Source organism: Cucurbita maxima, unplaced genomic scaffold (assembly GCF_002738345.1).
Source record: "Cucurbita maxima cultivar Rimu unplaced genomic scaffold, Cmax_1.0 Cma_Scf00027, whole genome shotgun sequence".
NCBI classification, from domain to species: domain Eukaryota; kingdom Viridiplantae; phylum Streptophyta; class Magnoliopsida; order Cucurbitales; family Cucurbitaceae; genus Cucurbita; species Cucurbita maxima.
The window spans coordinates 3,451,459-3,476,555 of record NW_019272043.1 but is presented as its reverse complement, the minus strand read 5'-3'; the positions used below and the strand labels follow the sequence as shown (position 1 = coordinate 3,476,555).

At 38.2% G+C, this 25,097-nt stretch overlaps 5 protein-coding genes and 3 long non-coding RNA genes across 8 annotated transcripts in view; 2 read left to right on the top strand and 6 right to left on the bottom strand.

The window, feature by feature from the left end:
• LOC111499696 overlaps positions 1–12,884 on the top strand; it is a 28,379-nt gene extending 15,495 nt beyond the window's left edge. Inside the window, exon 2 of the long non-coding RNA XR_002720990.1 lies at positions 12,326–12,884. This is a non-coding gene — a long non-coding RNA (uncharacterized LOC111499696). The remainder of the gene's footprint in view (positions 1–12,325) is intronic.
• Positions 1,204–1,815, bottom strand: LOC111499690 (auxin-responsive protein SAUR24-like). The gene has a single exon (XM_023151324.1). The coding sequence runs from the start codon at positions 1,660–1,662 to the stop codon at positions 1,369–1,371; it is 294 nt and encodes a 97-aa protein (XP_023007092.1). The 5' UTR covers positions 1,663–1,815; the 3' UTR covers positions 1,204–1,368.
• On the bottom strand, positions 5,941–7,090 carry LOC111499684 (auxin-responsive protein SAUR21-like). Its single transcript, XM_023151321.1, has one exon. The coding sequence runs from the start codon at positions 6,379–6,381 to the stop codon at positions 6,088–6,090; it is 294 nt and encodes a 97-aa protein (XP_023007089.1). The 5' UTR covers positions 6,382–7,090; the 3' UTR covers positions 5,941–6,087.
• Positions 8,438–9,216, bottom strand: LOC111499688 (auxin-responsive protein SAUR24-like). Its single transcript, XM_023151323.1, has one exon. The coding sequence runs from the start codon at positions 8,885–8,887 to the stop codon at positions 8,594–8,596; it is 294 nt and encodes a 97-aa protein (XP_023007091.1). The 5' UTR covers positions 8,888–9,216; the 3' UTR covers positions 8,438–8,593.
• A 2,701-nt stretch (positions 12,885–15,585) lies between the features above and the next one.
• LOC111499681 (40S ribosomal protein S12-like) lies at positions 15,586–17,699 on the top strand. The gene is made up of 5 exons (XM_023151317.1): positions 15,586–15,669; positions 15,780–15,820; positions 16,340–16,628; positions 17,192–17,257; positions 17,349–17,699. Exons 2-5 carry the CDS (start codon positions 15,813–15,815, stop codon positions 17,406–17,408), a joined length of 423 nt encoding a protein of 140 aa, XP_023007085.1. The 5' UTR covers positions 15,586–15,669; positions 15,780–15,812; the 3' UTR covers positions 17,409–17,699.
• On the bottom strand, positions 15,591–16,052 carry LOC111499695. Its single transcript, XR_002720989.1, has 2 exons — positions 15,778–16,052; positions 15,591–15,679 (listed from the first exon to the last, which is right to left on the bottom strand). It is a non-coding gene; the product is annotated as an uncharacterized LOC111499695 (long non-coding RNA).
• A 342-nt stretch (positions 17,700–18,041) lies between the features above and the next one.
• Positions 18,042–21,747, bottom strand: LOC111499697. Its single transcript, XR_002720991.1, has 3 exons — positions 21,730–21,747; positions 21,574–21,577; positions 18,042–18,280 (listed from the first exon to the last, which is right to left on the bottom strand). It is a non-coding gene; the product is annotated as an uncharacterized LOC111499697 (long non-coding RNA).
• A 1,507-nt stretch (positions 21,748–23,254) lies between these two features.
• Positions 23,255–23,906, bottom strand: LOC111499691 (auxin-responsive protein SAUR24-like). Its single transcript, XM_023151325.1, has one exon. The coding sequence runs from the start codon at positions 23,741–23,743 to the stop codon at positions 23,456–23,458; it is 288 nt and encodes a 95-aa protein (XP_023007093.1). The 5' UTR covers positions 23,744–23,906; the 3' UTR covers positions 23,255–23,455.
• Between the last annotated feature and the right edge of the window lie 1,191 nt (positions 23,907–25,097).

The following is a 25,097-nucleotide window of genomic DNA, read 5'->3' as shown; positions in this document are numbered from 1 at the left end:
ATTGAGAGAAAGAGATTTGTAGTTCCAATAGCGTACTTAAACCATCCTTCTTTTTCTGCTTTGCTCAACAGTGCTGAAGAAGAATTTGGATTTAAACATCCAACTGGAGGTCTTACAATTCCTTGCAGAGAAGATGTCTTCATCAATCTCACATCCAGGCTGCAATCTTCCTGAAATAGAGAAGAAATACAATCCTCCATACAATTTTGTCAGATTCCCTTTGATTTTTTTCCCATAGTTTAGCGTAGAACATCGATGTAGAGTTAGCTTCTATATGTAAATGATGCGTAGCGGAAAAGAGATACAATATTGAAATAGACAGTCACATTTTCTTACAAGAACTCTTTGCCCCTTCATGAATTTTATTCACCTAAATTCGTCGGGTTTTTCATCTCCGTTGCTACTTTACTTGAATACAGCTGAGCACAAAACATTTTCTTGAATTAATGAATACCATGAAAGTGCAAAATGTTCTACTTGGTCTCTAACGATGATAATAAGAGAAGAAAAAGGATAAACAGGTTTGAATAAGTTTAATCTTTTTTAATCCCCTTTGCGAAAACCATATTTTTCTTAGTTGAAACTGAGGGCCCCTACCATAGGCATGTATTTGATAGTCATAATTTTACTGTTTCAATGCAACACTAAATCATGACTTTTCTATAATTTCTGCCTGTTTTGTCAGATGTCAGTAGCAAGAATCAGTGTCATTCATTAACATTCTGGAAGAGGAATTGTTCTTGGATTTCCTGCAACATTTTAATCCAAGTTCATAAACGAGTCAAGAAAACAGGTTCAAGACTTGGTGAATTTTCTTTCCCCTCATCTTTAAGAAACTTCCAATCTGGAAGTGAAATCAAGAAAGACATCCTTTTTGCAAGGATTTGTTTGACATCCTGAGGATGATGGAATACAAACTCTTCCTCAGCGTGTTTGAGCAGTGGTTGGAATGAAGGATGATTCAAGTATGATATTGGAAACACAATCCGTTTTCCCTCCGTCTCTCCCACATTACCCTTTGAAACATATAACAGATTTCTGGGGAAATCTGTATGAACTTGTAGAATGTTTGATGCAGATCAATGTGTTATTCAGTTTCTTTTTTGGTATATAATAATTTAGTAATAAGTTTTCTCTCTCCCCAAAACCTCAGATTAGCAATCACAAATCACCAGCAAATAAGATATAGAAATTGATGGTGAATTGATCTATTTTTCATTAATTCTGTCAATAAATGTATCTTTACAATGCAACTCATTTACAGGTAGGAAGGTATCCCACTCTACAACACTCTAGCATGCGTTAAAAAGTAAATGAGTCGGAAAAAAATTTGTCAAAAATGGCATATTGTCCTTTCTTCTGCATACTTCAAGAGACCTGCAATCTAGAGGCGAGATCAATGAAGGCATCCTCCTTGCAAGGAATGGTTAGACCCCCTTGTGGATGATGGAAGCCAAACTCTTCCTCTGCATGGCTGAGTAGTTTTTGGAATGATGGATGGTTTAAGTAATAAATTGGAACCAAGAACCTCTTTCTTTGGATCTCTCCTACATAAACAGCCACATGGCCTTTTGGCACATCCAACTGACTTTTGGTAAAACCTGACTGCATCTTTAGGATATGCTTGGCATGAGGAACCAAGGATAGCAATCGAATCCCCATTTTGCTAGAGATGAAAGACTCTGATAAAAGTCTGAAGCTTTGATCTGATTAGTGTAGAACACTAGGAATGAGTTGAATTTAGTGTTTGAAGGATCATTTGATGTTCAAATATATAGAGTTTTGGAAGAAAGAATTATGCTGTCAGCGATGGTATTCAAATGGCCGAGTGGGGTATTGAAGTTTGATGGTTTGGTATTTGAGTGGGTCACTTCACATGGTTTTGGTTCAACTTAGAAAAGACACACCAATTTCCTTCTCTCTCTTCACATTCTCCGCCGTTACACCACAAATTTCCATTTTCATTGGCTAAGTTGTTCGATTATGAAAAGTCAAATCATTGTCCAAGCTTTTACACTGAATTTAATGCTTACAGACAGAGTGCATTACGTTGAAAATGGAAGAACAGAACCACCATGTGATTGGCTTTCCATGAGAGAGTGACCAGCTACATCGTTGGACTCAAAGTCTGTCAAAGGACTCCGCAAGCCTTATATGTACCAAATTGTGGTCCATATCAATTATCATTAAGGAGAAATAAAAGCACAGGTCAAAGTGCATAGCTGAGTCAAAAGTGTTAGTTCTTAGAGGTATAAATCATCCACAAAGTTCAACGTTCATTGAGAGTAGCCAAGTCAAGCAGAAGAATGATTCTAATATGATCACCTGACGGTGTGGCATCACTGTACTATGCAACCTAGACATATTTTGTGGCCTCACTCTTGGCATTCTTGAGCAAATTCTTGGTAGCTATATATAAGCAAAAACCACAACATTGAAACCAGATAGTAGCAGGGTGAACAGATGTCTCATTATTATGGTGTGCAAGTATAAGTGGTCATGCTATAAGACATCCAGAAAAAAACGGGCTATTGCTCATTTGAAAGAAGACTCAATAGGCAATGAAAGATGAGGAATATCACAATGAGTCTGAAAGAACTTGTAATCATTTGCCACAGCCAAGTCTTGCCTTTTGTCATTGGATTGGTTCAAATCCAACTTAGATTTGAAGGTTTTCTCTATACTGATCATTAGGAGCACATAATGATCATAATGAGCTCAGTATTTCTTACTATTTAAGACATCAGAGTGCTCAGTAAACCTCTTCTCCATACTGATCATTAGGAGCACAAAATGACATCCATCCAACTTAGATTTTCTCTTATACGATGCTTCAGCTTTCTTCTTCAACTCTGAATATTAGATTCTGCACAAATAGATAGAATCTAGGACAAACATATGTAGCTTCTCAACCTTTAAGCAAGTCCAGCAGTCTGTTAATAACTCTTCCTCTGGACCCAAAGTAATTGTGCTAGCCTTGGAGAGCAGGCCACTAACTTTATCAATCTTAAGCTTTATCAATCTCAAGCTGTAGCAAGACCATACAACCTCTTTCAAGTCTGTTGATCCATGCACGAAAATCTTAGATTCCTGCTATGCAAATTTCTAAACCATTACATAGTCAACCAAATACCAAAAGAGCAGATGGTTTAAGAGCGAAGCTTGAATCAAGATGGTTTACCTCTCTGGCTTTCCCCAACAATAACTCATGGCCACATCCATAGACTTCGATGCATTGAACCTTTCGACAAGTGGAAGTCAAATTTGAACTGGAGAAGGTTCCATGATCTTTTGGTATCCCATAAGGTGGGAAAACGTAAGATGCAAGAATTTTTTAGAACTCTTAACACGAGAACAGAAAACATGAAGTTTGTGTAAACAAATTTATAGGCTCTTCCTATAATATCAGCACAGGATGCTACAAACAAAACATACCAGGAAAATAAAGTGAGTGGATAAAGGGACATGAATAGACCAATTGAGACAAAGATCGTTCATGAGCGAGAAAATGAATTTGACTCCTTGTAATAGATTAGTCAGGCCTAGGGAGAAGCATTATGCACATCTCTTATTATACACAAGCAAACATGTATTAGACAATTCTAAATGGTAAACTTTAAGATCATAGCAAGTTTAAGACAAGCATTATTCTTGTGTCTGAAAGAAAAATTTACAAATGGATTGGCATCTCATTTATTGTTCTGTATAGTCTATTATCAAGAAGAATTTATTCCTGTTTCTGCCCCTCTAATATATATCTTTCCTCTAGATTGGATCAGAGATGCAGCCAATGACCGATGGTGTAAGCTTGCAGCATGGACCCACTGTAAGTTGATCTACCACGACATGGCATTTGGTTTTAAAGTTTTCTCGACGTGTTATTTTGGACTATGACTGTCCCTCATTGGAACAAATGGGACTGCCCACTAGTTTGTTAGGGCACATGATGAAGTGCGTCTATTCAAACCAAATAAGCAACCCATGTGGGTATTTATGAAGTAGGCCCTCCTAAAGACCAACTTGATACTGTTTTCGTCTCACCACTTCCCCGTTCTGAATCCATAAATACGGTTCAAATAAACTTCAATCTCCAACTCAAATTTCAAGAATATCTTCATTCAAAGACTACACTTTCCAACTTCTAGATCTACATCAAGCGGAAAATGGGAATCAGACTACCTTCACTTCTCCTCAATGTCAAGCAAGCTATCAAAATGCATACCACTTCTTCTAGAAACCAGTGTGGCGTCCCCAAAGGCCATATTGCAGTTTATGTGGGAGATATTGAAAGAAAAAGATTTGTAGTTCCAATAGCATACTTAAACCATCCTTCTTTTTCTGCTTTGCTCAACAGTGCAGAAGAAGAATTTGGATTTAAACATCCAACTGGAGGTCTTACAATTCCTTGTAGAGAAGACATCTTCATCAATCTCACATCCAAGCTGCAAACTTCCTGAAAAAGAGAAGAAAAAAAAATCCTCCACACAGTTTTGTTAGATTCCCTCCGATTTTTTCCCATAGTTTAGTGTAGAACATCAATGTAGAGTTAGCTTCTACATGTAAATGATGAGTAGCAGAGAAGGGATACATAGGTTTGTAAGCATAAAAATTGAGATACAGTCACATTTTCTTTCAAGAACTCTTTCCCCCTTCATGAATTTTATTCACCTGAATTTGTTGGGTTTTTCATCTCCATTTTCTTGAATAAATGAATACCATGAAATGCAAAGTGTTACTCTAACGATGCTCATAAGAGAATAAAAAGATGAGTAGAGAACACCAAAAAGAAGCCTTGAAATGAGCTAATTCAAAATGGTTGATCCAAGAAAAGCTCTCATCTTCAAACATCCTCTTATTTCGTTTTACATTTTCTAGATTGGCTAATCAGAATTTTTGCCTTTCTTGAGAACCGGATGGAAATAGAAATCTTCCTTCATTTTTATGATAAATTCTCTGTGCTTGAGTTTTGTCAAATGTCTTGTTGCGTGATAAAATGAGAAAATACAAAGACCTTATATCTCATAATTCATGAATTAAAGGGATAAAGTTTATCAGTGAAAGAAATATAATTTTATAGCTGTGCCAACACAATTTTATACGGGTTATAATGTTCTGGACATATTGAGGCTTTCTGATCCATGCTTGATCTTACAATCACTGACTCGAAATGGGCTACTAAAGAGCAACTGTCGGCATATCTTCATCATCTGGCTGGGCACTGGGATGTGAAACTTTAAACAGAGACTCTTCCTTGTTAGACCACTTTGGTTCGATATTGTGTCGATTGGAGGGTAATTAAACTCCTTTTCTATCCCTTGAGTTTCAAGAAAGTTTTTCTAACTAAAAATGAACAAAAGAATGTTAGGGATTTCTATTTGTACATAATCTTTCAAAACCTATGTAGCGTAGAAGTGAGATCAATGAAGGTATCTTCTCTGCAGGGATTGTGAAACCCCCCATAGGATGATTGTATCTAAACTCTTCCTCAGTCCTCTTAAGTAAAGCCAAGAATGTAGAATGGTTTAAGTATGATATCGAAACTAAAAACCTGTTCCTTTGGATTTAGACTGCAACGTGACCCTTTGGAACATCAGATTGGTTTGTTGTAGAAATAGTTTGCTTTATGAGAACCTGCTTGGCATTGAGAAGTATGAAAGGCAACTGGATTCCCATGTCTAATCTTAGTAACAGGAGGTGGAACATAGGATGCATAGGGACTTTTGTTCAGTAGATCTAACATAGATTAATATTTACAGTAGAAAATTTAAATTGGCACATAAGGATTCAGTTTGCTTTGGATCTGTTTGAACTTAGAAGTTTGAATCTTCAAGATTCTGCTTAGTTTCTTGATGTGCTATGCTCTAGCAACAATTTTTCATTGTTCCATGAATTGCAGGTTACTTTCACAAATAAAGCAACAAAGAAAAGGCTATATAGAAATTGATGTTAAATTTGTGTATTTTTTCATTTGCAGGCAAGAAGGCCATGTCATTCTTCAACATTCTAGTATGAATCAAAAAAACAAGTGTCAGAAACAAACAGAAATGTTTGTCAAAAAATTGAAGCTTGTGCTTTGCTGTCGATCCTTCAAGAAACTTGCAATCTAGAAGTGAGATCAATAAAGGCATCTTCTTTGCAAGGAATTGTTAGGCCCCCTTGTGGATGATGGAAGCCAAACTCCTCCTCGGCATGACCGAGCAGTTTCTGGAACGATGGATGGTTTAGATAAGATATCGGAACCACGAACCGTTTCCTTTGGATCTCTCCCACATAAACAGCCACATGGCCTTTTGGAACGTCCAACTGGTTTTTGGTGAAACTTGACTGCATCTTTAGAATTTGCTTGGCATTAGGAACCAAAGATAGCAACCGAATCCCCATTTTCTCGAACGAAAGGCAGTCTGTCTAATGTTCTAATCTGATTGGTTTAGAGCTAACTAGAAGAGGAAGTAGAAGTTGAAATGAGTTGAGGGTGGTGTTTGAAGGCTCATTTTGATGTTTATATTTATAATATTTCAGAAGGAAATACTATGCTGATGACTCCGACCATTCCAGTGGCAAAGTGGGGTATTGATGTCTGGTAGTTGGATATATTTGTGAATATCCCTTCACATGGCTTTGCCTCATCTCATAAAAAGGCACCCAATTTTCTTCTCTCACTGCACATTCTCTGAAATTCATACCACTAATTTCAGGCTCATTGGTCAATTGTTTCCATTCATCACAAGTCAAGTCATAGTCCAACTGTTTCCATTACTTCACAAATAAATCGAGCAACAATAGATCCTCAGAACTTCGTACTTTCCCTTTTGGACTATAACTGCACCTCATTGGAACAAATGGGACTGCTCAATAGTTTGTTAGGGCACATGATGAAGTGCGTCTATTCAAACCAAATAAGCAACCCATGTGAGAATTTATGAAGTAGGCCATCCTAAAGACCAACTTGATACTGTTTTCTTCTCACCACTTCCCCCTTCTGAATCCATAAATACTGTTCAAATAAACTTCAATCTCCAACTCAAATTTCAAGAACATCTTCGTTCAAGTACGACATTTTCCAACTTCTAGATCTGCATCGAGCGGAAAACCCTTCTAGACATGGGAATCAGATTACCTTCACTTCTCCTCAATGCCAAGCAAGCTGTCAAAATGCATACCGCTTCTTCCAGAAACCGGTGTGGCATTCCCAAAGGCCATATTGCAGTTTATGTGGGAGATATTGAGAGAGAGATTTGTAGTTCCAATAGCATACTTAAACCATCCTTCTTTTTCTGCTTTGCTCAACTGTGCTGAAGAAGAATTTGGATTTAAACATCCAAGTGGAGGTCTTACAATTCCTTGCAGAGAAGATGTCTTCATCAATCTGACATCCAAGCTGCAATCTTCCTGAAAGAGAAGAATAACAATCCTCCACACAGTTTTGCCAGATTCCCTTCGATTTTTTCCCATAGTTAAATGTAGAACATCAATGTAGAGTTAGCTTCTACATGTAAATGTTGAGTAGCAGAAAAGAGATTCAAAATTGAAATAGACTATCACATTTTCTTACAAGAACACTGTGCCCCTTCTTGAATTTTATTCTCCTGAATTCGTTGGGTTTTTCATCTCCATGCTCTTGCTACTTTACTTGAATTCAGCTGAGCACAAAGGTTTTTCTTGAATAAATGAATGACCATGAAAATGCAAAGTGTATTAGCTGTTCCCTAACAATGCTCATACGACCAGAAAAAGGATAAACAGGTTTGAATAAATTTTGATCTTTTCTTAATCCCCCTTAAGTGAACCATATTTTTCATAGTTGAAACTTAAGGCCCCTACCATAGGCAAGTATTTGATAGTCATAATTTTACTGTTTCAATGCAACACTAAATCATGACCGTTCTATAATTTCTGCCTGTTTTGTCAGATGTCAGTAGCAAGAATCAGTGTCATTCATTAACATTCAGGAAGGAATTGTTCTTGGATTTCCTGCAACATTTTAATCCAAGTTCATAAACGAGTCAAGAAAACAGGGAAAATTTTCAAAACTTGGTAAATTTTCTTTCCCCTCATCTTTAAGAAACTTCCAATCTAGAAGTGAAATCAAGAAAGACATCTTTTTGCAAGGATTTGTTTGACAACCTGAGGATGATGGAATACAAACTCTTCCTCAGCGTGTTTAAGCAGTGGTTGGAATGAAGGATGATTCAAGTATGATATTGGAAACACAATCCGTTTCCCTCCGTCTCTCCCATATTACCCTTTGAAACATATAACAGATTTCTGGGAAATCTGTATGAACTTGTAGAATGTTTGATGCCGATCAATGTGTTATTCAGTTTCTTTTTTGGTATATAATAATTTAGTAACAAGTTTTCTCTCTCCCCAAAACCTCAGATTAGCAATCACAAATCACCAGAAAATAAGATATAGAAATTGATGCTGAATTGATCTATTTTCCATTAGTTCTGTCGGTAAATGTATCTTTACAATGCAACTCATTTATAGGCAGGAAGGTATCCCACTCTACAACACTCTAGCATGTGTCAAAAAGTAAACGAGTTGGAAAAAAATTGTCAAAAATGGCATATTGTCCTTTCTTCTGCATCCTTCAAGAGACCTGCAATCTAGAGGTGAGATCAATGAAGGCATCCTCCTTGCAAGGAATGGTTAGACCCCCCTGTGGATGATGGAAGCCAAACTCCTCCTCTGCATGGCTGAGTAGATTTTGGAATGATGGATGATTTAAGTAAGAAATTGGAACCAAAAACCGCTTTCTTTGAATCTCTCCTACATAAACAGCCACATGGCCTTTTGGCACATCCAGCTGACTTTTGGTAAACCCTGACTGCATCTTTAGGATTTGCTTGGCATGAGGAACCAAGGATAGCAATCGAATACCCATTTTGCTAGAGATGAAAGACTCTGAGAAAAGTCTAAAGCTTTGATCTGATTAGTGTAGAGCACTAGGAAGAGTTGAACTTGGTGTTTTAGGCTCATTTGATGCTCAAATTTATAGAGTTTGGGAAGAAAGAGTTATGCTGTCAGCGATGGTATTCAAATGGCATAGTGGGGTATTGAAGTCTGATGGTTAGGTATTTGAGTGGGACACTTCACATGGTTTTGTTCAACGTAGGAAAGACGCACCAATTTCCTTCTCTCTCTCTTCACATTCTTCGCTGTTACACCACAAATTTTCATTTTCATTGGCTAAGTTGTTCGATTATGAAATGTCAAATCATTGTCCAAGCTTTTACACTGAATTAAATGCTTACAGACAGTGTGTATTACGTTGAAAATGGAAGAACAGAACCTCCATGTGAATGGCTTTCCATGAGAGAGTGACCAGCTACGTCAATGTCTAGGTCAAAGGAGACTCTGCAGGCTTTTTATGTACCAAATTGTGGACCATATCAAAGAATGGTTCTCATTAAGGAGAACAAAAAGCCCAAGTCAAAGTACATAGCTTAGTAAACAAAAAATGCCAATTCTTGGAGGCATAAATCATCCACAAAGTTCTTCGATCGTTTTCAGCCTCGAGCATGTCGACTTGTTTATTGTGAGCATAAAGCATGCACATCTAAATACTGTCAGATTTAATATATCAGGTTTACACCAGAACACATATCTTGTCAGGTTTTTGAACCAATTAAAAATTGCGTTTCCCTCATCTTCATATGAGATCGAGCAGTTTGCTCTTATTTCTTCATAACAAGCAGCTGCATTGCCTTATAATACATTCCTTTGTGAAATGTATAATATACTGATCAAATTCCCTTTTGATCATTTGGCACAACTAAGTCTTTCCTTTTGTCATTGGATTGGTTCAAATTCAGCTCAGATTTGAACCTTTTCTCTATACTGATCACTAGTAGCACAAAATGATCATTTGGAGCTTAGTATTTCCTACAATTTAAGACACGAAAGCGCTCGGTAAACCTTTCTCCATACTGATTATTAGGAGCACAAAATGCATCCATCCAACTTAGTTTTTTTCTTTTCACAATTCAAGAATGTCTACCTATCTCTCATACGGTGCTTCAGCTTTCTTCCTCAACTCTGAATATTAGGTTCTGCATAAATAGATAGAATATAGGACAAACATATGTAGCTTCTTAATCTTTTAGCAAGTCCAACACTCGGTTAATAACTCTTCCTCTCGGCCCAAAGTAATTGTGCTAGCCTTGGAGAGTAGGCTGCTAACTTCAGCAATCTTAAGCTGTGGCAAGGCCCGTACAACCTCTTTCAAGTCTGTTGATTCATGTACGAAAATCTGAGATTCCTGCTATGCATATTTCTAAACCATTCCATGTGTTGGATGAATTCCTACATAGCCAACCCAATCCTAGAACAGCAGCTGGTTTAAGAATGAAGCTTGAATCAAGAACTACCTCTCTGGTTTCCCCCAACAATAACTCATGGCATCATCTCTAGACTTCGATGCATTGAACCTTTCGACAAGTGGAAGTCAAATTTGAATCAACATAAACTGGAGAAGGTCCCCTGATCTTTTGGTATCCCATAAGGGGAGAAAACATAAGATACAAGAATTTCTCAAAACACTAAAAACAGAACAGAAAATATGAAGTTTGTGAATACAATTTTATAGGCTATTTCTATAATATCAGCACAGGATGTTACGAACAAAACATACCAAGAAAATCAAATGAGTGATGAAAAGGGACATAAGCAGCAAACATGTATTAGACAATTTTAAATGGTAAACGTTTAAGATCATAACAAGCTTCAGACAAGCATTATTCTTATGTCTGAAAGAAAAATTTACAATTGAATTGGCATCTCATTTATTGTTCTGTTTAGTCTATTATCAAGAAGAATTTATTCCTGTTTCTGTCCCTCTAATATATATTTTTCCTCTGGATTGGATCAGAGATGCAGCCAATGACCGATAGTGTAAGCTTGCAGCAGCATGGACCCACTGTAAGTTGATCTACCACGACATGGCATTTGGTTTCGAAGTTTTCTCACCTGTTATTTTGGACTAGAACTGCACCTCATTGGAACAAATGGGGCTGCTCACTAGTTTGTTAGGGCACATGATGAGGTGCGTCTATTCATACCAAATAAGCAACCCATGTGAGCATTTATGAAGTAGGCCCTCTTAGAAACCAAGTTGATACTGTTTTCTTCTCACCACTTCCCCGTTCTGAATCCATAAATACAGATCAAATAAACTTCAATCTCCAACTCAAATTTCTTGCACATTTTCATTCAAGTACTACACTTTCCAACTTCTAGATCTGCATCGAGCGGAAAACCCTTCTAGACATGGGAATCAGACTACCTTCACTTCTTCTCAATGCCAAGCAAGCTGTCAAAATGCATACCGCTTATTCTAGAAACCTGTGTGGCATTCCCAAAGGCCATATTACAGTTTATGTGGGAGATATCGAAAGAAAAAGATTTGTAGTTCCAATAGCGTACTTAAACCATCCTTCTTTTTCTGCTTTGCTCAACTGTGCCGAAGAAGAATTTGGATTTAAACATCCAACTGGAGGTCTTACAATTCCTTGCAGAGAAGATGTGTTCATCAATCTCACATCTAGGCTGCAATCTTCATGAAAGAGAGAAGAAAAACCATCCTCCACACAATTTTGTTAGATTCCCTTCGATTTTTTCTCCTAGTTAAATGTAGAACATCAATGTAGAGTTAGCTTCTACATGTAAATGATGAGTAGCGGAAAAGAGATACAAAATTGAAATAGATAGTCACATTTTCTTACAAGAACACTGTGCCCCTTCATGAATTTTATTCACCTGAATTCGTTGGGTTTTTTTATCTCCATGTTCTTGCTACTTTACTTGAATACAGCGTGTTTGAGCAGTGGTTTGACTGACGGATGGTTCAAGTATGATATTGGAACCACACATTCCGTCTCTCCCACATAAACTGCAACATGACATATAGAACATATGACTGATTTCCGTTGAAATTTGAAAGAACTTGTAAAAGTTTCATAAAAGAGCCATGTCTCAATGGATCCAAAGAAGCAGAATAAACATGAACAATGATGATCTGCAAGAACATAAACTCAACAACCCCATTGACCCATAAGCCATATCCATATTATGATTTAGAAGATTGTTTTGTGGATTGTTTTATGTTTTATATTTACCTTAGTGGATTAGAGATCTTCGAAGTTCTGCATAGAGAATGATTACATATACAAGTATTTCCTTTTGTGATTGGATTGGTTCAAGTCCAGTTAGATTCTGGAGATTTTGTTTTCAGAAAGAAAATGCTGCTTTTGTTGCAACTGATAAGCATAATTAATGTTCAAGTGGATTATATCAGTCTTTACCACAAATTTCTGTCTTTCAGGTCAAGTTGTTCCATTCATCGCCAGACATTGTACAAGAACGTTAGTTGTTTCATTGAATTAAATGTTTCAAAATTAGTGTCACATTTGAGCAATAAAAATCAATATCCTACATGAGCACCTAAGCAAGTCTACGAATGAAGGATGGTTCAGGTAAGCAAGTCTATGCAATCTAGAAGTGATATCATGATGGATATTGCAGGCAACTGAGGCATGCGCTCATGCTACGTCGAACCCTTTATTTAATTCCATGTTGTACTGTCTTACTATTGTATTTTCTGTTTGTATGACTATTCGACGAAATTATGTCTAGGCCTGCTAGACCTGAATCGCCCCAAAATAAACTATAGGGGGGTGTGCTTAGTTGTCAACTCCTCCTCCTGATTTTGTATGACCGTTTTGCGGAATCACGTCTAGGTCTGCTAGACTTGAATCGCCTCAAAATGTACTATAGGGGGATGCGACTAGTTGTCAAATTCTCCCTACCCAAAAAGTTATATAGTACTTAATTCGTTGTGTTGCCTTTTGCTTGTATGCCATATAACATTGCTTTCAATATCTTTCAATCTTGCTTTCAAAATCTCTCTGTCGCCGTTTTCTAAAACATTCTTCTTAATCGGAGCCAGAGGCTTGAACGACTTGTGTGATTGTTTATTTTGAGCATGTAGAACTTACATTAGAATGATTTTGAACATTGTTATGAGAGCTATTTTATTCACTCTAGACATGCAATTGTTTGTATTATCTGCTTTTGGTATGTAATCATAGAGCTTTATTGGAACTTGAACTTGATTCACTGTGGTTGCTCGAGTGGTTGAAGTACTCTCACTTTCAAATTTGATCCGACTTTTGGCACTTTGGACCGACTTGTCCCAACAAATGAAGTCATATTCAAACATTTCTTCGTGGCTGAAAATATTAGTAGGTATCGAGAAAACAACAATAGAGCCAGAATCAAGTGGAAGTATTTGATTACTCCAAAACTTATGTGGTGTATATCATGATGGATATTGCATCTTCAGCAGATAAGGACATATATGTCTAAAGAATGTTTATAATCTAAGAGACCTCTTGTAACAGCTCAAGTCCACCGCCAGCAAATATTATTCTATTGTTCTCTTTAGGCTCTCTCTCAAAGTTTTAAAGCACGTTTGCTAAAGAGAGGTTTCCACACCCTTATAAAGAATGCTTCATTCTTCTCCCCAACTGATGTGGGATCTCACAATCCACCATCTTTCGAGGCCCAGCGTCATTGTTGGTACTCATTCCCTTCTCCAATAGATGTAAGACCCCCCAATCCACCCCCTTCCCCTCCTTAGGGCCCAACGACCTTGCTAGCACACCGCCTCATGTCCACCCCCTTTAGGGTTCAGCCTTTTCACTGGCACATCGCCTGGTGTCTAGCTCTTATACCATTAGTAACAGCCCGAGCCCACCACTTGCAGATATTGTCCTCTTAGGACTTTCCCTTTCAAGCTTCCCCTCAAGGTTTTAAAATGCATCTGCTAGGGAGAGGTCCACACCCTTAGAAAAAATGTTTCGTTCTCCTCTCCAACTGATGTGAGGTCTCACAATTCACTCCCTTTCTAGGCCCAACGTCCTCATTGGCACTCATTTCCTTCTCCAATCGATGTGGGACCTCCAAATTCACTCTCATTCGAGGTCCAACGTCCTTGCTGGCACACTGCCTCGTGTCCACCCCCTTCGAGGTTCAGTCTCCTCATTGGCACATCGCCCGGTGTCTGATTCTGATATCATTAGTAACAGCACAAGCCCTCCGCTAGCAGATATTATCCTCTTTGGGCTTTCACCTTCTGGACTTTCCCTCGAGGTTTTAAAACGCATCTGCTAGGGGGAGGTTTCCACACCCTTATAAAGAATGTTTCATTCTCCTCCCCAACTGATGTGGAATCTCACAATTCATCTTCTTTCGAGGCCCAGCGTCCTCGCTGGCACTCGTTTCTATCTCCAATTGATGTAGGACCCCCAATCCAACCCCCTTTGGAGCCCAGTGTCCTTGCTAGCACACTGCCTCATGTCCACCCCCTTCGGGGTTCAGCCTACTCACTGGCACATCGCTCATTGTCTGGCTCTGATACCATTAGTAACAACTCAAGCCCACCGCTACCATATATTGTTCTCTTTGGACTTTCCCTTCCAAACTTTCCTTCAAGATTTTAAAACGTGTTTGCCAGGGAGAGGTTTCCATACCCTTATAAAGAATATTTCGTTCTTCTCCCCAATCGATGTGCGATCTCACACTTCTCATTTAGGTGATTCTAAACGATGTTTACTGCTGCGTAGTGCTAAATGGGCAAGTGGTGAGGAACATACAAAATTCCATTTCCCATTGCAACTAGTCGTTTACGATTTATCTTATTATACTATCTCGATCGTCCACTGTATCAAGAGCCATAAAAGAGCTACTGCTCATTAAAATGACTTCTCAGAATGCATCAAAAGAAGCAGAAGAACCCAACACCAGTGACCCATAAGCCAAATCCATGTGATTTAGGAGACTGCCCGTTGCTTATGAAAGTTATGCATAGAGAGTGCTGTGTTTCTAGTCATCTTTCTTATATTGGCTAATTAAGAGGAACATCATTGATTTATAAGGGATGAGGCATTTTCGGAAAACCAAAAGCAAAACCATGAGAGCTTATGCTCAAAGTAGACAATATCATACTATTATGGAGGGTCATTGTTCCTAACATGGTATCAGAGCCATGCCCTTAACTTAGCCATGTCAATAAAATTCTCAAATGTCGAACAAACAAGTATACCATTTCGGAACATCCAACTTGTTTCAATAACGAAGGTGTAGTCAAAGGTGACTCGAAGTGAACTGCTATCTCCTCAAAAGTAAAGTCATGAGAGCTTATGCTCAAAGTAGACGAGATCATGTCTAATACAACTAAATTTTAAATATTAGAAAACCGAACCAAAACCAATTAAAAAATCAAACCAAACCATTTTGATAATCAAGCATGTATGGTTTAATTAGCATAAGATATCCTCAAGAATAGGCCATGAAAGTATCCTCTTTCTCTCACCGTCCAAATGAATACATCACTTTTGCATTAATTTCTCAAGAAACTTTATCAGTGATAATCAAAACCGAACCAAAACCGATCGGTTCAAACCGATTTCTGTAAAAAGCTAACTCAGCCGGCGGTTTTCTAAACCGGATATTGTGGTTCGATTCTTGATTTGGATAAACCGAACACCGGCCGTATAGGGCTAGGTCACCAACCAGTTGGGCTTTTTCATTCCACTTCATCTTCATAAAAACCCCTCACTCCTTCTTGACCTAATTTGCTGCGCCGTTGATTCTTCGGTTTGATCGGTATCGTCTCCTATCCCTATACTTCCTCGCTTCTTCTTCTTCGATTGTGCCTCTGTTTAAATTGTCTGCATCTTTTGTCTGATTGTTTTTCTGCGTTTGTTTTGCGACAGAAAGGAGAAAAGAACTTCAAATCAAGAAGAAAAATGTCGGCGTGAGTGAAAATTTGTTTGCAAGCTTCCATTGGTTGTTTTTTATTTTATAATTTAAGTTGTTGAATGCTGCTCCTTTTTTCGTTTTTGTTTGCTTCCTTTGAAATATATTAGTTATCGACGATGCCTTGTTTTTGTGACGTAGAATCTGAAGCTTGTGATAAACGATTCGAGCGGTGACTATTCTAGATTGTGAATAAGAAAAAGTTGTGAGTTGAAACTTGATTGGCAAAGGTGACGGAACAATAAATGTTAATGCCTTTAGAGATGAAAATTATATGTTTTGGTTTGAATCATATGAAATATGGAACTTTAAATGAAAATGTGATTTATATGGTGATTTGTTACATTACTTTGTTGGACATTGAAAGATCATGACTGAAGAGCCAAGATCTTTATGCTTGTTTAGGAGTGAAATACTATTGAGGTTTTTTTTGTTATTGGCTTAGTATTTGCTGCAAATGGCTATATATTGCCTACAATTACTTGACAAATCCCTTTTAACTCGATTTCTTATGCAGTGATGAAGGTGCAGTTGTTGTTGAGGCTCCGGCCCCAGCTCTTGGTGAGCCAATGAACATTGAGACTGCTTTGCAACTTGTTCTTAGAAAATCATTAGCTCATGGTGGGCTTGTTCGAGGCCTGCATGAGAGTGCCAAGGCAATTGAGAAGCATGCTGCTCAGCTCTGCGTCTTGGGAGAAGACTGCAACCAGCCAGATTATGTTAAACTTGTCAAGGCACTTTGTGCGGAGCACGATGTAAACTTGATGACAGTTCCCAGTGCAAAGACCCTTGGCGAGTGGGCTGGTGTAAGTGTTTAATCATATTTAGCCATCGAGATAAAAATGGCTTTACTTTTGATCATCTGTCATCACTTGTATTGTATTTATTTTACTATGATTGAAACTTCACCTGCCAATACTAGGCTACATGTTTTTACCCGTTAGTACTTAGCTGCTTTACATGTTCGGGATCGTATTTACACAACCTCTTCGCCTGCCAATGCTAGCCTACATGTTTTTACCCGTTATTACTTAGCTGCTTTACATGTTCAGGATCGTATTTACATAACCTCTTCACCTGCCAATACTAGGCTACATGTTTTTACCCGTTAATACTTAGCTGCTTTACATGTTCTGGGTCATATTTACATAACCTCTTCATGCATAATAAAAAAAAAAGCTTTCTTTTTTCACATGCCCTGTCAACATCACGATTGGGGAAGCTCGTTTTTGCTTGTAAATTGGCATTCTACACCATCAATTTGAGTTCGATTTCAAGATGTAATTGATGTGCAGATACCAATAGTACCATCATAAGATTTCCCTCATCTGAGTTCAGGATAGTAAGTTATTGTGTTGGTCTAATGCAGCTATGCAAGATTGATTCTGAAGGAAAGGCTAGGAAGGTTGTTGGGTGCTCTTGTGTTGTAGTTAAGGTACGCTGTAATGATGCCCATCACTCCTGTATAAAATGTTCTGTTCTCTGAACCATTTTTGTTTACTTAAATTTTGTATTCCTATCTCCAGGACTTTGGGGAGGATCACGAGGCACTTCACATTGTCCAGAAGCACGTGAGTTCAAGTTGATCATCTCAAATGTTGTTTGCTGGTGTCACTAAGAAAGTTTTTGATCTTTAGTTATGTTTAGGTTGGTTGGTTCCCTGTTGCTGTTGAACACGTTTCTTCTACCCTATAATGCTTTTCTTTGTTTCTATTGATTGGAAAGATTTTGGGCAAACAGAACACAAGTTATTTATCAATAGTCTCCTTGCCAAGGGTGAAAGGGAATTGAATTTTATCATCTCTTTATGTTGAGTTACTGAGCTATACCTAGTTTCTGAAGATTAATGCAACAGTGTCTAGTATAGTTTTTCTTTTCCTATTAAACTCGATATGTTATCATTCATATTAGTTGATGCAGTTGAGGTTCATCGTATTTAATTTGATTTAGTTTAAAGATAAGAGAGGCGACAGCATTTTAAATTTTGATTATCTTGTGAGAAAGGTAGTAAAGGAATCCCAACTTAGTTGGCTGGAAGGGCGTGCAAAGGTCTCATGTGTAACCGCCCAATTCTACTGTTAGTAGATATTTTCCTCTTTGAACTTTTTAAAACGTGTCTGCTAAGAAGAGGTTTTTGTACCTTGATAAAGAATGTTTCGTTCTCCTCTCCAACTGATGTGAGATCTCATAATCCACCCCCTTTAGGGTCCAGTGTCTCATTGTCTCTCGTTCATCTCTCCAATCGATGTGGGATCTCACAATCCACTCCCTTCAGGGTCTAGAGTCGTTGACACTCGTTCATCTTTCCAATCGAAGTGGTATCTCAAAATCCACTCCTCTTCGGGGCCCAGCATCCTCACTAGCACACCGCCCGGCGTCTAGCTCTAATATCAATTGTAACAGCTCAAGCCCACCGTTAGCAACATTGTGCTTTTTAGACTTTTTCTTTCAGGTTTCTCTTCAATATTTTTAAAATGCATATGCTAGGAAGAGGTTCTCAAGAATGTTTTGTTCTCCTCTAACACTCGTTCCTCTCTCCCATCGATGTGGTATCACACACCATGTCCGTAATCGATGTGTTTGACTGGTTTTCTCTGAGAAATTGATGTTAAAATGAGAGTTACAAGCCTTGAATGAGAAGGTGTTTATATTAGGTGTTGATGTATAGAATGAATGGGGAGGAGATGTGCTTTATTAAAGAAGACCCACTTCATCAAATACTCACATGGGATTGCTAACCAATATCTTCACCATATTTTGGTAGGTAGACCCCCTCTTGCCCCAAAAAAAGGAAGCCAAAGACCCAACAAATTGCCAAGAAAATTTCAAAACTAAATGGCAGATCTGTTTGACAAGCTTTCCCTCAACAAGTTTCTGTTTCAATAGACTATGAACAGTGAGAATAGGCTTGAATTTCAGTGCAAAAATCAGACAGCTTCACAGATCCTCAGCGTGGTAGCCATAAAAGATGCTGTGGTATCACCAGCATGGGGACATGGTGTCTGTTTAGTGTTTACATTTGAAGACTTTTCTAAGTTGATTAAGGGAACAAATCATTGCAATCTCGGTATAACCTTGGTCCTCTACACTATCTGGTTGGTATGCCAATTCTTTCAGTTCTTATCATCCCATTTGTATAAAAAGCTATAAGATTTTATCATTGAGTTCATCAAGCAAAGCTCTTTGCTATGCCTCTTTGATGGAAAGGAAGAACCAGCAGAGGAGGTCATCAGCTCCAAGAACAGTCATTATGCAAGATGTAATGATGGTTGGAGAGGGAGACAAAGCATTTCTTTTAAGGGCGTGGAAACCTCTCCCTAGCCGACATGTTTTAAAACCGTGAGGCTGACGGTGATACGTAACGAGTCAAAGCGGATAATATCTGCTAGTGGTGGGCTTGAGCTTTACAAATGATATCAGAGCTAAACACGGGATGGTGTGCTAGTTAGGATGTTGGGCCCCTAAGGGATTGGATTGTGAGATTCCACGTTGGTTAGAGGAGTGTGGAAACCTCTCTCTAGTAGATGTATTTTAAAACCATGGACAGATGATGATATGTAACAGGGTAAAGCGGACAATATCTGCTAGCGGTGGACTTTGGCTGTTATAAATGATATCAGAGTTAGACACCAGACAGTGTGCTGGTGAGGACGTTGGGTCCCCAAGGGGGGTGGATTGTGAGATCACACATCAGTTGGAGTAGTGTGGAAACCTCTCCCTAGTGGACGCGTTTTAAAACCGTGAGACTGATGGCAATACGTAACGGGTCAAAAGCGGACAATATCTGCTAGCAAGGACTTGGATTATTATAAACGATATTAGAGCTAGACACCGAACAGTGTGCTAGTGAGGATGTTGGGCCCACAAGGGGGTGGATTGTAAGATACCACATCAGTTGGAGGAGTGTGGAAACTTCTTCCTAGTAGACGTGTTTTAAAACTATGAGACTGACGACGATACGTAACGGACAAAAACAGACAATATATACTAGCAGTAGGCTTGAACTGTTACAAGTCAAATAGTTCCAAGACCGAGTACCAAGATGTGCAGTTCTGAGATCATCGAGAACTGAACCGTGGTCGTAATTTATTTGCAGCCTTATTCATTTCATGGCATGTTCATTGAAATCAAGTCTCAAGAATGCAAGGAGAGAACAGGAGTTGCTGCTTCAAAGAACACGAGCCAGAGACCAACAACCCAAAACTCTATCCAGGTTCTTAATTCATGGACTCATGATTCATCCCTATTTAATTTGTTTTTGCTTTAATCTTTTCTTTAATCTCGGGAGAAACAAAAAAATTCATCGAAGAATTGAAGAGACTACTACTCCAAAGATACAAAATGGTCGGATTTGATGTGATTCCTTATAGGTGTTGGAACGAGAACATTATAAAGAGCTTTCATGTGATCGGGTTCAAAATGATCTAGCCAAAAAGATGACCGTGTGAATCTTGAAACACAAGCATCGGAGAGTAAAGGAAATCACTTATTCTTTTACTTAATCGAGAAGAGGCCGTAGCGGGACTACCATAAGAAACCCTCCCCATTCTCTTATTTCATTAGATAGTTTCATAATTTAACGTTCGATATGGATCAAATATGGTCTATTTTATGTAATGACTTAGGTGGGGAACATGGAGCAAAGATTATAATTGTTTTTCATACAACATTTGAATGAATCATAACACCAACAAAGGGTGAAAAAAATGTTGTGAAAAAAATTGGCGATACTTCAAGCTTGTTGAAATCTAGAAGTAAGATCGATAAACGCATCTTCTTTGCAAGGAATAGTTAGACCTCCTGGGGGATGATGGAATCCGAACTCTTCCTCGGCATGGCTAAGAAGTTGTTTAAATGACGGATGGTTTAAGAAAGATATCGGAACTACGAACCGTTTCCTCTGGATATCAATCTCACCCACATAAACTGCAATATGACCTCTTGGAACATTCGATGGGTTTCGCATCTTTAGCCTTTGCTTGGCATGATGAATCAAAGATGACGGCAAACGAATTCCCATTGCTAAGCTCGTCGTAGACAAGTTTCTTGGTTGGTTTTCGAGGACACGTCTAAAAAAATTTCTCGAACCTATTATGTTTCGAGTCGAGTTTGGTGTTTGAAGGCTTGTTTGGAGTTTGTATAAATAGAGATGTTTTGAAAAAAGAGGTGGTTTGTGAATGCTGACTGGCATTTGATGCATTTCTAATGGGTGTGGGACATCAAGGCTGTTGTTGGGAAGACCTCTTCACGTGGCTTTGATCAACATAGAAAAGAACTCTACATTCAAAATAATGACTATACAAGGAAGTTTCCCATTCATGTGATGGAAGTTCTGGGAAAGTGCTGATGGCTATATCATTGAACCTATTTTTTAGGTCAAAGAGGGTCGAGGTTGATACCGGTTTTGTTTTAGTATTCATTATCGGTACTGTAATAGTTCAAGCCTACCACTAGCTGATATTGTCTGTTTTGGCCTGTTACGTATCGTTGTCAGTCACACGGTTTTAAAACACTAGGGAGAGGTTTCCACACTTCTCCAATCGATGTGGGATTTCACAATTCACTTTCCTTGGGGTAGAGTGTCCTCACTTGCACACCATCCGATGTCTAGCTCTAATACGATTTGTAACAATTCAAACCCACTGTTCGCTTTTACCTGTTACGTATCGCCGTCAGCCATATGGTTTAAAACACATTTACTAAGGAGAGGTTTTCATCCTCCTCCAACCGATATGGGATCTCACAATCCACCCTCCTTGGGGGTCAGTGTTCTCGCTAATACACTGTTCAGGGTCTAGCTTTGATACCATTTGTAACAGCCTAAACCTAAGCCCAATGCTAGCAGAAATTGTTCGTTTTGGCCCGTTACGTATCGTCGTCAGTCTCGCGGTTTTAAAACGCGTCTACTAGGGAGAGGTTTCCACACTTCTCCAACTAACGTGGGATCTCACAATCCACCCCTCTCGGGGGCCTAGCGTCCAATGTCTAGCTCTGGTACCATTTGTAACCGTCCAAGCCCATCGCTAGCAAATATTGTCCACCTTGGCCTGACGATTTTAAAACGCATCTACTAGGGAGAGGTTTTCACGTTCCAACCGATATGGGATATCATAGGTACGAATCTCAGTACTCCCCCATAAAGAACCGTTATAAAGAAAAGACAATAGAACAAGGATGAGTTACGTAGTTAAGTAGTCTGAAGTTTCATTCGATACCGCTACTTAAAATGAACCCTGAAACTCATGAACACCTGATATTGCTAGCTTCTATTGGATCATGAACTTAAAGATGGTTACGAAAACCGTTCAAGCCCAATCGAAACAAAGAAACTCATAGGTAAAAGTAAGATCAAATGATTATCAGACAGGGTTTTAGATGCATCTCGAGGTTTAAGATTGTACAATGCTTATAGGTTCTTAATAAGGAGCAACATGTGCATGTGAAAAGCATCCTGAGCTTTTAATGGCTATCTGTATCAATGGACCCAATGAAGCGGCCAATGGCTAAAAGTAGGCGACTGTACCTCACACTGTACCATTGCACCAACTGTTAATAAGTATAGAAGGGCTATTGTCCAAACACAAAATTCTAATTACATTTTCATATCAATCTTTTAAAATCATTTGTTGGTTCCGAGCGAGGGTAAACAAGTCATCTCATACGATATGATCGTGTTACCTGCTTGTCATGAAGTACTTCTAAGAGTGAAGAATACCCCAGACCAATACGGACCCTTTTAGGATATTTTGTTATGATGAAAAAAAAAAAAGCATTTTTAACTTTCAATACTTTTTAATCATTTCTCGTGCATCTCTCGTGACGTGATCACGAATCATTTCACGAGAGAACATTGTTCTAAGAGCGATGATACATGTTGGTACCAGATTCAATAGATTGCACCATTGCAACCACGCTTTTGAGTGCCAAAACCATTTCTCGTGCATCTCTTGTGACATGACACGAATCATTTTAGGAGAGAACGTTGCATTGCAACCACGCTTTTGAGTGCCAAAACCATTTCTCGTGCATCTCTTGTGACATGACATGAATTATTTTAGGAGAGAACATTCTAAGAGGGATGATACCTGTGGGTAATGAATTAAATAGATTTCCCCATTGCAACAATGCTTTTTAGTGCCAATCTCTCGAGTGAAATGTATGGAGTAGTGACAGTTGTTGCTCCAGTTGGCTTAATTTTAGTGTTATTAATAATAATTATAAATTCTTTCAATCATAGAACTTTTTCATAACGTAGAACTTTTGCTTTCATCTAATCACAATAGAATAGTAACTTTTTCAATCAACGACTTTGAGTCTCCATACTACTTTTGGATCTAACAATCAATTTTAGAAGTATTACACGGATATATTATGAATTTGATGGTCTTCGTTCAAAATATAGTGCGAATTCATCATAACATAAACAAGAAAATGGTGATAGAACAGTTCAATTCGTATTACATAAACTTTTGGTGAAAAGATCACCATTCCAACACCACTCAGTACACAACCAAAGGCAATGTGATTGGATTCCATCAACATTCTAACCTCAGTCAGAATGCAAAAAAAGCAACAACGACGGATCTCCAAAAAAAAAAGCCAATGGAAAAAATCGAGAATCAACCTGAAGAACTTAAGAGGATTGCAATCTAGAAGTGAGATCGACAAACGCATCTTCTCCGCAAGGAATCGTCAAACCACCTTCTGGATGAACAAATCCAAACTCTTCCTCTGCTCGACTGAGAAGCTGTTGAAACGAAAAATGATTCAAATACGAAATCGGAATCACAAATCGCTTCCTCTCGAACTCTCCGACGTAAACGGCGACGTGACCTTTCGGAACAGCCGACGGATTTCCCGAGCTCCTCCTTAGCAATTGCTTGGCCTGAGGGATCAAAGACGATGGAAGACGAAACCCCATACCTGAGCGGATTAAGGAGAAAAAAAACAATGGAGTGTGGCTTCGATTGATCGAAGAAAAAAGCGAAAATGGAAGATTGAATGTGAGATGAGAGCTTGATTTGGAGTTGGATGAAGTTAGGGTTTGAATTTATAGGGATTTCTGGAGGGAAAGAAGACGAGTTGCGGACTGGTAGTTGGCCATTGAAGGGCCCACCAAATGAAGAAATTAATGAAAGGGATTGGTATGTAGCTAATATATTATTAATTGAATGTACGTCCCATTATTTTATTATTAATTGATTTATTATTTGATACGACACACCGTGTTGGGACTTAGGATAGGCTGTCAACCCGTTCGAAATAATATTTTAAATAAAATATATTGTTCGTGAAGAAATTATCAAAATTACTGTAAAATATGTTTTATATCACTCGAAATAATTTAATGTTTGATTTTATAATTGATTTTGATCATGACACGAATGATTTTAATCCTTTCAAAATCGCTCTCGAATATGTCTCGGACTCGAGTTTAATTCGAACTTTAGGTTAGGTTAGAAGGTGTGACGTGAAGTACAATCAACTTTATAATTAAAATTAGTTAGAAATTATTGTTATTAATATATTGGGTTAGGACTTGTTGTGATAGGCTGTCAACTCGATTTAAATAATTTTTCGAATCAAATACCGTATTGTGAGATCTCACATCGGTTAGAGAGGGGAACAAATCATTCTTTATAAGATGTGGAAACTTCTCCATGTATTTTAAAACTGTGAGACTAGATAATATCTGCTACTAGTGGGTTTGAGCTGTTACAAATAGTGCATGCTACCAGTGGATTGTGAGATCCACATCGATTGGAGAGAGAAATGAAACGAGGTGAAAACCTCTCTCTAACTAGAGGATGACGATGGTATAAGTGGGTGGAAACTTCTCTTTAACAAGAGGCTGACGACGATATGTGACGGGTCAAAACAGACAATATCTACTAAAAGTTGGCAGTGAAGGACAATAGCTGCTAGTAGTTGGTAGTGAAAGACAATATCTACTCTCTAACAATTGGCTGACGACGATATGTGATGGGTCAAAACGAACAATATCTGTTAGTAGTGGGCAGCAAAGAACAATATCTACTCATAGTGGGCAGTGAAGGACAATATCAGCTAGTAATGGGTAGTGAAGGACAATATCTGTTAGTAATGGTGAAGTGTAGGGTAGCGAAGGACGTGTTTATATATATTAAAAAAAATAATTATAAATTAATGTTTTTATGTACTATTTTTTTTTTTTTTATAATTATTGAAAAATATGTTTTTAAAATTTTAATTTTTTTTTTTTTTTTTTTTTTTTTTTTTTTTTTTTTTTTTTTTTT

Bases quoted from the DNA above. Each gene is read 5' to 3' on its own strand.
- LOC111499690 (XM_023151324.1), bottom strand. From the start codon at position 1,662: ATGGGGATTCGATTGCTATCCTTGGTTCCTCATGCCAAGCATATCCTA.
- LOC111499684 (XM_023151321.1), bottom strand. From the start codon at position 6,381: ATGGGGATTCGGTTGCTATCTTTGGTTCCTAATGCCAAGCAAATTCTA.
- LOC111499688 (XM_023151323.1), bottom strand. From the start codon at position 8,887: ATGGGTATTCGATTGCTATCCTTGGTTCCTCATGCCAAGCAAATCCTA.
- LOC111499681 (XM_023151317.1), top strand. The intron at 16,629-17,191 runs GTAAGTGTTTAA...GGTCTAATGCAG, and splicing joins CCCTTGGCGAGTGGGCTGGT to CTATGCAAGATTGATTCTGA. The intron at 17,258-17,348 runs GTACGCTGTAAT...TCCTATCTCCAG, and splicing joins GCTCTTGTGTTGTAGTTAAG to GACTTTGGGGAGGATCACGA.
- LOC111499691 (XM_023151325.1), bottom strand. From the start codon at position 23,743: ATGGGGTTTCGTCTTCCATCGTCTTTGATCCCTCAGGCCAAGCAATTG.